At 39.1% G+C, this 14,116-nt stretch overlaps 1 protein-coding gene across 1 annotated transcript in view; it reads right to left on the bottom strand.

Annotated features, from left to right (window-relative positions):
- Positions 1–276: 276 nt before the first annotated feature.
- Positions 277–14,116, bottom strand: part of PTBP2 (polypyrimidine tract binding protein 2) — a 50,667-nt gene continuing 36,827 nt past the window's right edge. Inside the window, exons 8-14 of the mRNA XM_040407204.1 lie at positions 11,794–11,989; positions 9,693–9,832; positions 8,122–8,155; positions 7,565–7,657; positions 4,284–4,500; positions 4,043–4,120; positions 277–1,652 (exon numbers count right to left, since the gene is read on the bottom strand). Of these exons, the coding sequence (XP_040263138.1) occupies positions 1,523–1,652; positions 4,043–4,120; positions 4,284–4,500; positions 7,565–7,657; positions 8,122–8,155; positions 9,693–9,832; positions 11,794–11,989 (888 nt within the window). The 3' untranslated portion in view covers positions 277–1,522. The remainder of the gene's footprint in view (positions 1,653–4,042; positions 4,121–4,283; positions 4,501–7,564; positions 7,658–8,121; positions 8,156–9,692; positions 9,833–11,793; positions 11,990–14,116) is intronic.

Below are 14,116 nucleotides of genomic sequence, written 5' to 3'. Positions count from 1 at the left end.
AAAACAGTGGAAGAGAATTAAGTGTGAGTTGCTTGGTTCAAATCTTTCATTCTCAACAAATGTGTGTTATTGACTTTAGGGTAATAAAAGCCTTTTTTTATGCCAGTTAAGTAAAATTGTAATGTTTCCCACCCTGGAAGAGAATTTAGAAAAATAGTAGAAAGAAACAGAGCTGAGGAAAGAAGAGGCAGCGAGAGAGACAGAAGAGAGAATACAGAGCTACAGAAGTGTTTATTGAGCATGCTACAGAGGTAAGCAGAATACACACAAGATGAAATCAAAACCACCGTCAAACCTTCCAACTTTGTTAGAAAATTAATTTTTAATTGTGCCGCAACCAAACTAGACTGAATTTTACATTTCTAAAGATGTAAAAACTTAACTAATAGAAAATATACATGACCATTTATTTCCTACATAAACAGAATCTATGGATTTTAACCAAATACATCAATTTGAAAAATGTACTTGTCCTGCACACAGTCAAGGTAGCGAATCGCTGAAAAGATGAGCCGCTCCCCTGACTGCAGCCTGTAGATTCTGAGCCATGTCTATAAGTCAGGTCTGTTTCTAAATACAAAATATTTCTGTTCTTTATTAAAACATAATATTACAATGCAAGGGAAAAAAATTAAGACTAAAGGCACATAAACTTTGGTCCCACCTGGTTGTCAGTTATCAAAAACTGCCACTATTCTCTTCACTTGTCAAAGGCTCCCCCTGCCATAGTAAAAATACATGCGCCAGTTTCGGAAATTGCTTGACCGGTCTGCACATGCTCAGAAAATCCACAACTATATCCAAGTAGAATTTACAAACAGAAGATGGCAATATATAGGTAAATGCACATCAGTCATGTCAACTTCAAAAACTACAGAAAATATTCAGCCACAAACAAGACATTACTTTAGTGCCGACATTTAAATGATACGTCTCACAAGAGTGTACAAAAGGTTAAGGTTTTCTATACCGTGGTCAACACTTTAGGGATCTTTCTCACAGTCAAAAAAATAAAATAAAAAAATTTAGTCCTCTGACAGTAAACAAAGAAACCTACAAAATGGAACAAAGGCAATTAACAGGGGCAGAGGGAGGGGAAAAGGAAAAATGAAAATGGCAGATGAATCAAAACTTAACCTTTTTACACAACTCCTGGTGCTTAATGTAACAATGTGCCCATGAGGATTCTCCTGTGTTCTAAAATGGTAGCACGTAAGGAAAAACAAAATACACATTTTCATAAGGCACATGTCCATGGAGAGAAAAAAAAAAAAAGAAAAAGAAAATTGAAATGGAAACTTAAACACAAATGGCTTCCCTAGTCACCGTGCACAATCTGCAGCTAAATGTTAACTGCGGTTTAAATCAATCATTTATATAAAGAACCAAGGAATGATAACAGAGTGAAGAACAAAATAGAGTCTGGTCCCCACTTTTCTGAACAGTCTATTGGTGACAACACACTGAACAATGCAACAACACCAGACGCTTTTTTTTATTTTTCATCCTCCTCTCTGGTCTTTTAAATAGTTGATTTGGAGAATGAAACTCTCAGATGGTGATTATCACCAATGTTGTAATTGTGGAGGTCAATCAGTGCCTGTATAGCTTCTTCCACAGTGGACATCTGAAGGAGGGCCATTTTATGGTCCCTAAAAATTCAGGAGGGGGGAAAAAAAAAAAAAATTAATGGTAATTTCACAGTGGATTCCTAAAACATTTAACAGGATGCTTAAAAAAGGAAGGCTTTGTACTCAAATAATAACCAAGTACACTTGAAGATTGCATTAGTGTACTTGAAGAACGCCCGCAAACCATTTTATTCTCTGACCTGCTAGAAAGAAACATGTAATCTTCTTACCAGTATCTGTATTCGTGAGCTCTCAGCTATGTCATGTGACCAGCAATCAGACTTTCCAAATAACATGTGTGGACAGGAAGTCAGTTTCTCTATGTATTCCTATGGGAGCCTCAATGTCAGTCTGATGGGAATAAATGGAGAAGGAACCGACTTCCTGTCCTGTGTCAGTTGGAGATCAGAGAGTTGGTCACATGACACAGCTACAATTAGGAGAGAGGGGATAACTCACAAATACAGTCACTGATGAGAAGATTACATTCACTACAGATTACATCATGCACCTTTCTAACAGGTCAGAGAATAAACATTTTTTGCAGGAGTTCTACTATTAGCAGACATGTCTGGAAAGCTGAAAGGTCCTCTTTAACCCCTTAGGGACCCATGACAAATCATTGAGCAGGCACCTCGGCTAAATGCGCGGGGGAGGTCCAGAAGTATTGGAATGCATTGTAAAGGATTAGACCCCCAAAAGTTCAAATCCCAAAGTGGGACAAAAAAATTAGGTGAAAAAAAAAAAAAGTTGAAAAAATAAAGTTTTTCCCCAAATTGTTTTAAAAAAGTTTCAAGTAAAAATAAACAAAAACGTCATTTTCCCTAAATAAAGTTAAAAAAAATATTGGTAAAAAATAGGGGGGGGGGGGGGGAGAGAAAGTATACATATTAGGTATTGCCGCGTCCGTATCGACCGGCTCTATAAACCTATCACATGACCTAACCCCTCAGATGAACACCGTAAAAAATAAAAAATATAAACTGTGCTAAATAAACAATTTTTTTGTCACCTTACATCACAAAAAGTACAACAGTAAGCGATCAAAAAGGCGTTTGCCCACCAAAATAGTACCAAACAGTCACCTCATCCCGCAAAAAAATGAGCCCCTACCTGAGACAATCGCCCAAAAAAAAAAAACTATGGCTCAGAATATGGAGACACTAGAACATCATTTTTTTTGTTTCAAAAATGATATTATTGTGTAAAACTTACATAAATAAATAAAAAGTATACATATTAGGTATCGCCGCATCCGTGACAACCTGGTCTATAAAAATATCACATTATCTAACCTGTCAGATAAATGTTGTAAATAACAAAAAATAAAAAAACGGTGCCAAAACAGCTATTTCTTGTTATCTTGCCTCACAAAAAGTGCAATATAGAGCAACCAAAAATCATATGTACCCTAAACTAGTACCAACAATACTGCCACCCTATCCCGTAGTTTCTAAAATGGGGGCACTTTTTTTTTTTTTTTTTTTTTTTTTTTTTTAGAGTTTCTACTCTAGGGGTGCATCAGGGGGGGGGGAGGGGGCTTCAAATGGGACATGGTGTCAAAAAAACCAGTCCTGCAAAATCTGCCTTTCATAAACCGTATGGCATTTCTTTCCTTCTGCGCCCTTCCGTGTGCCCGTACTGTAGTTTACAACCACATATGGGGTGTTTCTGTACACTACAGAATCAGGGCCATAAATATTGAGTTTGGTTGTTAACCCTTGCTTTGTAACTGGAAAAAAAATATTAAAATGGAAAATCTGCCAAAAAAGGGAAATTTTGAAATTGTATCTCTATTTTCCATTAATTCTTGTGGAACACCTAAAGGGTTAACAAAGTTTGTAAAATCAGTTTTAAATACCTTGAGGGGTGTAGTTTTTAAATGGGGTCATTTTTGGGTGGTTTCTATTATGTAAGCCTCGCAAAGTGACTTCAGACCTGAACTGGTCCCTAAAAATTTCTGAAAAATTTCAAGATTTGCTTCTAAACTCCCTCTAAGCCTTGTAACATCCCCAAAAAATAAAATATCATTCCCAAAATGATCCAAACATGAATTTTTTTTACAAATTTTTGGTAAATTTGGTATTTTTTTTATAAATAAAAATGTTTTTTTTTTTTACTTCATTTTACCAGTGTCATGAAGTACAATATGTGACGAAAAAACTATCTCAGAATGGCCTGGATAAGTCAAAGCGTTTTAAAGTTATCAGCACTTAAAGTGACACTGGTCAGATTTGCAAAGGTGAAATAAGGCCGAGTCCTTAAGGGGTTAAACATTAATCATAGGATACATGAAAAAAAAAGCCTAATGCCGGCTGATATTCTGAATACTCTAAACCATGTACTTAACTGGAGGTACTGGCTCTCATATGAAGGTTGTTGTTTTCAGTCTAGAAATTAAATTAACTTACTGAAAAAATTTGAAAGCTTTAACAGTTCCCCCTGTGTTTGTAAAAAGTGTGCGCAAGTCGTCTTCAGTAATGGTTTGCCTACAGGAAAGAAATATATATTAAAAAAGCAATAACAATGAAGTTTATTTTTCTACATTTCTCTCCCATTTTGTTCTGCAGCCATGAAAACATCCCAAAACTATTAAAATATAACAACTACAAGACCAGATGAAACATGGCCACAACATGGACATTGACTTACGGAATGTTCGACAAATGAAGAGTTGCAGAAGGTGGGAAGATATTCTGAAAATTTTTAGAACCGGGCTTTTTGAAACGATGTAGCTGAGAGTTGCCAAAATCCTTTGTTAGCCCTTGATCATCCAGCCCTTCTCGAGGTAGCTGCACTGTCTGATGCTTGGACAATGTAACCCTGATAATCTTTCCGTACATCTTCTGTCCATTAAGGTGACTCATAGCTGACCAAAAAAAAATATATATATATATTGCAGCTGTACATAAAGACAACAATTTGAATACAGTCACGGGTAGCTTACTCATAATTTCAGGTTATTTCACATAGCACACAGTGTAACAAGCGCATTTAAAAGTCTATATGGTCATATTCTACCTAGTTAAAAGATTAAAAGGAAAATTAATAGTTGGGCTTGCTTATATTGTGGCAGGGCTAGGTTTCTGTGTTGCACTAGCTCCAATACACGCTCTGAGAGCATGAACCTTCTGAAATTCTGCACACTGGGTGATGCTACAAAGAGAATAGTAGAGGGGGCATCACTGGAAATGTAGCTTTCAGTGTATAGCTATAACTAATCTCTCCCCCCCCCCCCCCCACAAAGTTAAGAAGGGTGTGTGCTGGCTATTAGTAAGGGGGTTTGAGGGAAATGTACAAAATATTTGCTTCACTTCATCTTTGTATTTGATGCAGGACTTTTTTTGTTCATAGTCAACCATCCTCCATATCTTTGCACTTCTTTGCACTCTCTGTAGGGCCATCATTTCCCAACTTCACTACAGAGAATCAGAGGAACCTGCTTTAAACCCTCCCAATGTGTATTAGATGGGCGGTCAGTCTCCAGCACCAGACCCACACGTGACGTCAGAGGAAGCAGCAGAAAGCACAGCGGAAGGGTTCACGTGACTGGATTCCCGGAGAGGGTAAAAGCGGCAATCTACCTAAAGACACTATTTTAAAGCGAGAAATCGCTGCACATTACAGTGTATGGAGGATGGTTAACAGACAATGGAAAACCCCTTAAAGTATATTTAGCACGTTTCTGTTGTAACGAAAGATGCTATAAAAAACCCTATGCTCTAGCACTATACCTGCCTCATTTCTGCCATTTTCATTGGTAGGCTATAAGTCTTCATGTGTCGTGTTCCATACCCACAAAGCTTCTCCTAGTATGCATCATTAATGAACAGCCTATTCCAGGATCTACACTTCCAGGATCATTAATTCAGCAGACAGAAAAATCCCTTTCCAGGTCATGTATTCCAAAAAAAAAAAAAAAAAAATGAAAATATTGCTTTGTACAAGAAGACACCCTGCCTTCATCCCAGGAGTTGCGTCTTCCTGTAATACCTTACTCAAATACCTTGAGAAAAGTGCTTTAAGTAGACAGATTAAAAATAGTCTAAAGAGGTAAACCCTCTAAATGATTTTTTTCCCCACTATCTTCCCATCTGTAAATGTGCTGCTGTACATAACTGCTTGTTTAACAAGCCTACATATGGACTTATTAATGTATTTCCAGCTTACGTCACATTTGCCAGTTAGATCATAGAACCCTGATGAGATTCGCTGACTCTCACAAAGTCTGCTACGTGGACAGGAAGTCAGATTCTCTATTCTTCGCTATGAGAGCCTCAGTGTCGGTTTCATAGGAGTGAAAAGAAACCGACATCCTGTCCATACGGCAGACGCTGTAGGATTAGTCTCATCGGGTCACATGACCCAAGTGCCAAAAGTAAAAAAAAAAAAAAAGAGGCTGAAAATACATCAAGAAATCAATACAGAAAAAAAAAAAAAAAAGTCCTTCAAGCTGTTTCATGTTTTTTTTCCCCATAAGGAATAGTATAGGCAAACACAAGAAACTTTGTAATACATCTCATCAGAGAAAGATGCTTTCTTCTGTTGTCAGGGTCCTCTCCTGCTCCCCCTCCTTCTCTAAATGTCAAATCACCACTTGAAGATGTGCCGTTTGCGCAGTGAAGGATCAGATTACATAGAAGTCTATGGAGAGGGGAGGGGGAGGAGGAGAGGTAGATGGAGGCCCTGCTGCACACGCACAAGCAGAAAGAATGAGGAGCGACTTGTAAGTGATTGACTGTCTTATTTCACTGCTATATTCACGCCTAAGCTGCTCAGTTCTGCTGTGTAATGTTCTGATGCTTTGGAGGGTGTGCTACAGACAATTAGTGAACAGGTACAGCTCTTTATCCACATCCGCTGTTGTGGGACACGATGATCAGCCAGTTTCCACCCGACAGCTCTAACAAAGTTGATAATTTCAGATTGTGGAGGAAATTATTTTAAATATGCTTGACAAAAGTATAATAATGTCCAGAAATAGTGGCATTCTTCATGTACACCCACATGGCAACTTATTCTGAAAAATTATGTAAAAGGTCAGTCAAACTTAAAAAAAAAAAAAAGTTATCCTACAAAAAAGTAATATAAGAGTGTGGTCAAGTCACTGGGACCCACAGCATTCCTCAGAATCAAGGTTTCCCTATCTGAATGGAACAGCAGAGCGTTAGCCAGTCCACGGCCCCATTCACTTCTATGGTATTGACATAGATATCGCTCTGTCCCATAGAAGTGAATGGAATGGTAGAAAACGATGGGCAACATGGTGGCTCATTGGTTAGCACTGTCGGCCTGCAGTGCTGGAGTCCAGGGTTCGAATCTGTCCAAGGACATCATCTGCATGGAGTTTGTATGTTCTCCCCATGGGTTTCCTCCGGGTTCTCCAGTTTCCTTCTGTGGGGACCTGCCCCATTGGGGGACAGTGTGATGTGGAATATAGTAGCAAAGTTATATAAGTTGAGTATAATAAAAAAATAAAAAATAAAAAGGGATGCGTGCTACTGCTCTAGAGAGAGAGACACAAACAGTTCTCCACTATAATAAAAATGAAACTTTGGTACAGACATTGCATGACATTTAAAGGAACTGATCAGGATCTATCAAAATATCTAACATTAATAACCTGAGCATAATGACAAACATAGCTCTGCTAAACCATGAATTATGGCAAGAAGGGTTCCAAATAAGCTTTTCCTAGATTTGACAAGGCCGTGAAGTCTTCTCAGTTTATCCCTGCCTCGAATTGTGACGAAGGAGGCATAAACACATTACTTGATGACCTTTACTTTACCTTATCTTTCACAACTCCAGGAAAATCATCTCAAAACACGGGGCATTTAACAGGTTTCCATTTAGAAAAATAACATTAAAATTATATTTATTTAGCTTCTGGACGTTCTTTTAAGAGCTTAATGCAAAAAGACACATCTTACCCAGCTGTGACTGGTTGCCATCAGCCATCTGTATAAGAGCACTGTCTTTCTTATTGTATAAAATCTTCACTCGCTGCACATCGCCATAGACACCTTTTATTAAAATTCAAACACAAGAGGGTAAATGGCAAGTAGGAGTTTGGTTGCAAAGTTTAAATTTGAAAGGTCAAATGAAACAACCAGACACCAAAAGGACCATTCAAACAGGCCTAACATACACAAGAATGACAGATCTTGAACAGTGAATTTTTGGATAAGAAAATATTTGATATACCCTCAAACCTATGTGAATGACAAATAAAAAAAATAATTTAATTAATAAAATACCATGCAAAATAAATTCACATGCATTAAAATAATTTCAACTATGGTGAGTTTTTAAATAAAGAAAGCAATGATAAGAGAAACAAATTGTAAGAAAAAATAAATAAAAATAAAAAAATTACTATTGAAAATTACACCAAAGTGCTAGCTACAAAAAAAAAAAAAAAAAAAAAAAAAAAAGGTGAAATAAAAATGAAATTAATAATAAAAGTACAGTGCTAACAATAACATACCGAAGAGGGTAAACAGACTTTGGGGCGAAACCATCTTTAGAAGGAGAGAAGAGCAAGCAGCGTAAGACAAGAAGAGAGAAGAGTCGAGGAAGAGCGGAGATGAACAGATCATCCATAACGAAGGGTGGTTCCCGTAGAATGGTGAAGGTGGTCATGGATCATGGTTCAAGGCAGTTAATTGGGGCAAGTTGGTCCGAGGAACATATTGTTCAAGCAAAGAAGCATGAACACAAGGAGAGGGGAGGGGAAAAGGAAGGGGGGGGAGGAGAAAAGGAAGTGGGGGGTAAAGACAGACACATAAGATGGGAAAAGTTTGACAGCAGTAGTTGGAAAACAATAAGTAACAGGAGGAACGTCACACACAAGGAGGAGGAGGAGGATGTAAAGGGGGGAGAGGGGTTGGGAGATGATGCACAACAAAAAGAAAAAAGAAGGGAGAAAATAAAATAAAGGTCAGTACAAAGGAAATGCAGGAGTTTGGTCAGAATAATGGTTGGCTTATGTACTGTACAAGAAAAACTAAAATGTAGTCATCCAAGACAAATATGGGGGGGAAAAAAACCAAAACACATTCATCAGAGTTCACAGTACTAATCTGGTTTGACGTTGGGAGGCATGCTGTAGAAACAAACTATGTTTTACATTTTAATGCATAAAGCATGGCTGGCTTTGAAATGAGTAGGAAGTGTCAAACGTGGATGGCTGGCTAATTATTTTAGACAATGTAAAATGACGAGACGTGACCTATGCTTCCCAGAATTGGCACAGAAATGGACAGACCTTTTAGAATGAAGGAAAACAACTTGCGCCCCTCCAGGATCTAAGCCTCTGAAAGCAAGGCCTGGAAAGCAGCAAGTCGCTCGCCGTCAATCTAAAATGTGGCGACACAGGAAACAGAACGTGAGAAAACAGCCATCAGGGAATGTCATCAAACTTCCCACATTTCATCCAGTATACTCAGCATCCAAACAGAAATGAAGGAGAGAGCGCAACTATGGCAGTACTGCCAGGAGAGACAGGTCTCAGAGATAGATACAGCGACAGAGAAGGTGAGAGTGTGGCCAGATACTGGAAAGAATAAGAGATTACTAAGACAGGAAGAGAGCTTCATCAAAATCTTTGGGAGAACCTTGAAAGAAAAATGTATTAGAGCAGTTGATACAAATCGAGATTTGTAGAAATAATAAAAAATAAAAAAAAAGCACATATGGAGAATATAGTAAAAAGGTAACTGATGGAAAATAAATCAAATGGAGGAAAAAGAAAAAAACACAAGCATGGTAAGAACTCATACAGATGATGTGGTCAATACAATAAACAGAGAAACTAAAAACAGGACCAGAGGTTTCAGGATAACCATAACTGCGCCCTGGTCATGGCGACCTTTCTACTGCATTCACGATAACTCCACTTCACCTGTGTAAGTTTTTCCACGTTAGTACAATAGCGCAAAGTAAAAAGTTTTAGCAAATAATGAAATAAGGACTGAATGTTATAAAAATATATAATAAAAAAAAAAAAAGCAGAGTAGTCATGATTACACACATTTAACTTGAATTTATGTCACTGACCTCTTCATTCAGATTGCTTACAAGAAGAACAGTGTTGCCACCCGTTGTAACACCATGCATGCCAACACGGCCCGCGGCGGCGGCGGCTGCAGCAGCAGCTGCATTGGTCATTCCTAATGGGCTTAGTGCACCAGGAACCGCTGCAAAATTGAAACATACGTGAACAAAATCTCACTAAAAATCTTTTTTTTTTTAACCTGCAGAATGATGAAAATGAAAAAGCTACGGGAAGAGGCAGAGTCTAACAGGGCCCTTATTCATAATCTCCCCCCCCCCCCCCGAAGCATGGACAGAAACTAAGAGGGGTTGTCTGAGATCTTATGTTATAGTTCTAACCTAAAGTAAGAAAAAAAAAAAAAAAAAAAAAGCACAACTTATTTTACCTCCCTCTAATTGAGCTCCACCGATACGTCCTCTCCACCAGGCTGCAGCCATGACATACTGTATACTGGTGCAGCCAATCAATGGACTTTGTAGTCTTATAAAAGTGAATGCAGCAGTGAACAAACACAGACAGTACACTGTACTCAAGCAGAAGACTTAAAGGGGTATTCCCCTCACAGACAATGGGGGCATATCACTAGATAGGTGCCCATTGTCTGATAGGTGCGGGTCCCACCTCTACAACAAGAACGGAGCGGGGAGAGTTGTGGCTGGAGAACCCTGGGTTTCCCAGGGTCCGGCCACCACCAAGCACTGCTCCCATACAAGTGAATGTTAGTGCACTGCGCATGCGCGACTCCCGCTCCCATTAATTTCTATGGGGCCGACGGAAATGGCCGAGCCAGTGCTCAGCTATTTTCGGCAGCCCCATAGAAATGAATGGAGGGCGGCTGCACATGCGCAGTGCACCCTTCACAATGTTCCCCGCTCTGTTCTTCGTGTAGGTGCGGGTCCCAGAGGTAGGATATCCTGGTGATATGCCCCCATTGTCTGTGATAGCAAAACCCCTTTAAAGGGGAGCAGGTGTAATTACAGCTCTGCCAACCCATTAAATTTCATTCGGACTTTCCCTCCTATTCAAGTGAAGTGAACGGATTACACCTGCTTGCCACTGCAATGTCAACGGCGAGCAGGTCAACAAAAAGGACAACAGCTCTTGTATGAGCGCTGCATTCCCTTCCCATGGGTGCCGGCAATCAGGTCCCTACTGATCGGATATTGATGACCTATATTAAAGCATAAGTCACTGATATAGCAAAAGCAGAAGACCCCTTCAAGGAACCCCATTGTGAGGACCACTGGGGGTCTCAGCAGGCAAAGCAATCCTACATTTGTCGCCTATCCTGCAAATAGGTGATAAATGCTGTTTGTGGGATAACACCTTTCAGTGCTCACCAAGCTTCAGTAGTGATAGTGAATAGGAGGTTGGAATCTGTCTCTTCCCATAGCTTTTCATTCACTTCCATATGCAGACATCATGCTGACTTACACATACTCGTCTAAGCTGCCCCTGAAAACAAGCTGTCCTTTCATGATTCTGCACCAAGAGCGAGGCTGAGCTGAATGTATTGGAGTAGTAGTCTTATTTAATATAATTTACACTAGGATTCTAATGTCAAACTATAGGCATTTTCAACAGATTTTGGTAAACTTGCCTTTAAGCCTCGAAGATAACAAAAGATTAGTAATGAAGGAATCAAGAATAGAACCCCCCTACCCCCTGGAATTGTTAGTGCATGTCCATACAGACACCGTCAGCTATTGAGAAGCCCTGGAAATTGTGTCTGTAAAGCTCTTCTGTGGCCTGCGGTCAGCTCTGATACTAAGCAGACTGTGCTGTATGAAATTTGTGGTTTACGAGGGCACCCATCTACACAGCCTGGTTTTAAATATCACTGTTTAAACGCAGTTGTCCTGAGGGGATGGGGTGAATATTTCCAGATGCACAGAACAGTTTACATCAGTCTTCATTTATGTAAGCACACCATATTAGGTTAACATCAGGGATCTGGAGCAGAACTGCAGCCACATAAAACATTGCCATACAGCACAGAAAACTATCAGATCATGGAGAAGAAAGCTGTATAAGGTAAAAGCAACGTAAGATACGAGTAGGTTTGGGACTCCACTAATGTGGAAAGACATTTGAAAGGCATACCTAGGAGGGATGTTTCCTTGGCAAAAGCCGCAGCTATAGCTGGATCTAATGCAGGCTGCCCATCCCCAGACGGCAAGTCTGGTCGTGTATAGTCTCGACTTTTGTCATTGTTGTACTTCACATTTAGGTTCACCAGCTTGGAAAAATCGATCCGGAGGGTACAACAAGCATTGTATATATTTTGCCCATCTAATGCCTGCAAAAAAAAAAAAAAAAAAAAAAATGTTATATGTAGCACACTGTTAGTTATGCTCATTTCTCAAGTTTCATGTCATAAAGCTTATAGAGAGCGCCTAAATGGCGCGAGGAGTCTTATAGGCCAGGCAACGCTCCTCTGGAATTCTGGGAAGATATGCAAATGAGCTGTAAGCAAGCTCTGCCGATACTGCCACCAGATGGAAGGTAGCTTTCCTATAAGTCAACATTCGACCTTTTAAAATGGACTATGAGACATGACTTAGATAATATTTAAGCCAGTACCTCACCTGCAGACTGTTTTGGGGAGACTGCCCCATTATCGGTTCCCAGCAGAGAGTACTGGCTTAACTGGGTGAGAGGCCTAGGTCAGGATTAAGGTGGTACTATATCTCCTTGTGAAGATACACTAGTGCAGAACTGAGAGACTTACTTAACCCCTTAAGGACACAGCCTTTTTACACCTTAAGGACCAGGCCATTTTTTGAAAATCTGACCAGAGTCCCTTTAAGTGCTGATAACTTTAAAACGCTTTGACTTATCCAGGCCGTTCTGAGATTGTTTTTTCGTCACATATTGTACTTCATGACACTGGTAAAATGAAGTCAAAAAAATTATTTTTTTTGCACCAAAAAATACCTAATTTAACAAAAAATTTGGAAAAATTTTAAAATTTCAAAGTTTCAGTTTCTCTACTTCTGTAATACATAGTAATACCCCAAAAAATTGTGATGACTTTACATTCCCCATATGTCTACTTCTTGTTAGAATTGATTTGGGAATGATATTTTATTTTTTGGGGATGTTATAAGGCTTAGAAGTTTAGAAGCAAATCTTGAAATTTTTCAGAAATTTACAAAAACTCAATTTTTAGGGACCAGTTCAGGTCTCAAGTCACTTTGCGAGGCTTACATTATAGAAACCACCCAAAAATGACCCCATCTAAGAAACTACACCCCTCAAGGTATTCAAAACTGATTTTGCATACGTTGTTAACCCTTTAGGTGTTGCACAAGAGTTATTGGCAAATGGGGAGGAAATTTGAGAATTTCATTTTTTTGTCTAATTTTTCATTTTAACCCATTTTTTCCACTAACAAATCAAGGGTTAACAGCCAAACAAGACTGTATCTTTATTGCCCTGACTCTGCTGTTTACAGAAACACCCCATATGTGGCCGTAAACTACTGTACGGGCACACAGCGGGGCGTAGAGTGAAAGGTGCGCCGTTTGGTTTTTGGAGGGCTGATTTTGCTGGACTGTTTTTTTGGCACCATGTCCCATTTGAAGCCCCCCTTATGCACCCCTGGAGTAGAAACTCCATAAAAGTGACCCCATCTAAGAAACTACACCCCTCAAGGTATTCAAAACTGATTTTACAAACTTTGTTAACCCATTAGGTGTTGCACAAGATTTAATGGAAAATAGAGATACAATTTCAAAATTTCACTTTTTTGGCAGATTTTCCATTTTAATATTTTTTTTCCAGTTACAAAGCAAGGGTTAACAGCCAAACAAAACTCATTATTTATGGCCCTGATTCTGTAGTTTACAGAAACACCCCATATGTGGTCGTAAACTGCTGTACGGGCACACGGCAGGGCGCAGAAGGAAAGGAACGCCATGCGGTTTTTGGAAGGCAGATTTTGCTGCACAGTTTTTTTTTACACCATGTCCCATTTGAAGCCCCCCTGATGCACCCCTAGAGTAGAAACTCCAAAAAAGTGACCCCATTTTAGAAACTACGGGATAGGGTGGCAGTTTAGTTGGTACTAGTTTAGGGTACATATGATTTTTGGTTGCTCTATATTACACTTTTTGTGCGGCAAGGTAACAAGAAATAGATTTTTTGGCACGTTTTTATTTTTTGTTATTGACAACATTCATCTGACAGGTTAGATCATGTGGTAATTTTATAGAGCAGGTTGTCACGGACGTGGCGATACCTAATATGTATACTATTTTTTTTATTTATGTAAGTTTTACACAATGATTTCATTTTTAAAACAAAAAAAATGTTTTAGTGTCTCCATAGTCTAAGAGCCATAGTTTTTTCAGTTTTTGGGCGATTATCTTAAGTAGGGTCTCATTTTTTGCGGGATGAAATGACGGTTTGATTGGCATCTATT

This window comes from Bufo bufo, chromosome 9 (genome assembly GCF_905171765.1).
Source record: "Bufo bufo chromosome 9, aBufBuf1.1, whole genome shotgun sequence".
NCBI classification, from domain to species: domain Eukaryota; kingdom Metazoa; phylum Chordata; class Amphibia; order Anura; family Bufonidae; genus Bufo; species Bufo bufo.
The sequence above is the reverse complement of the archived record's forward strand: the minus strand, read 5'-3'. Positions and strand labels throughout refer to the sequence as shown.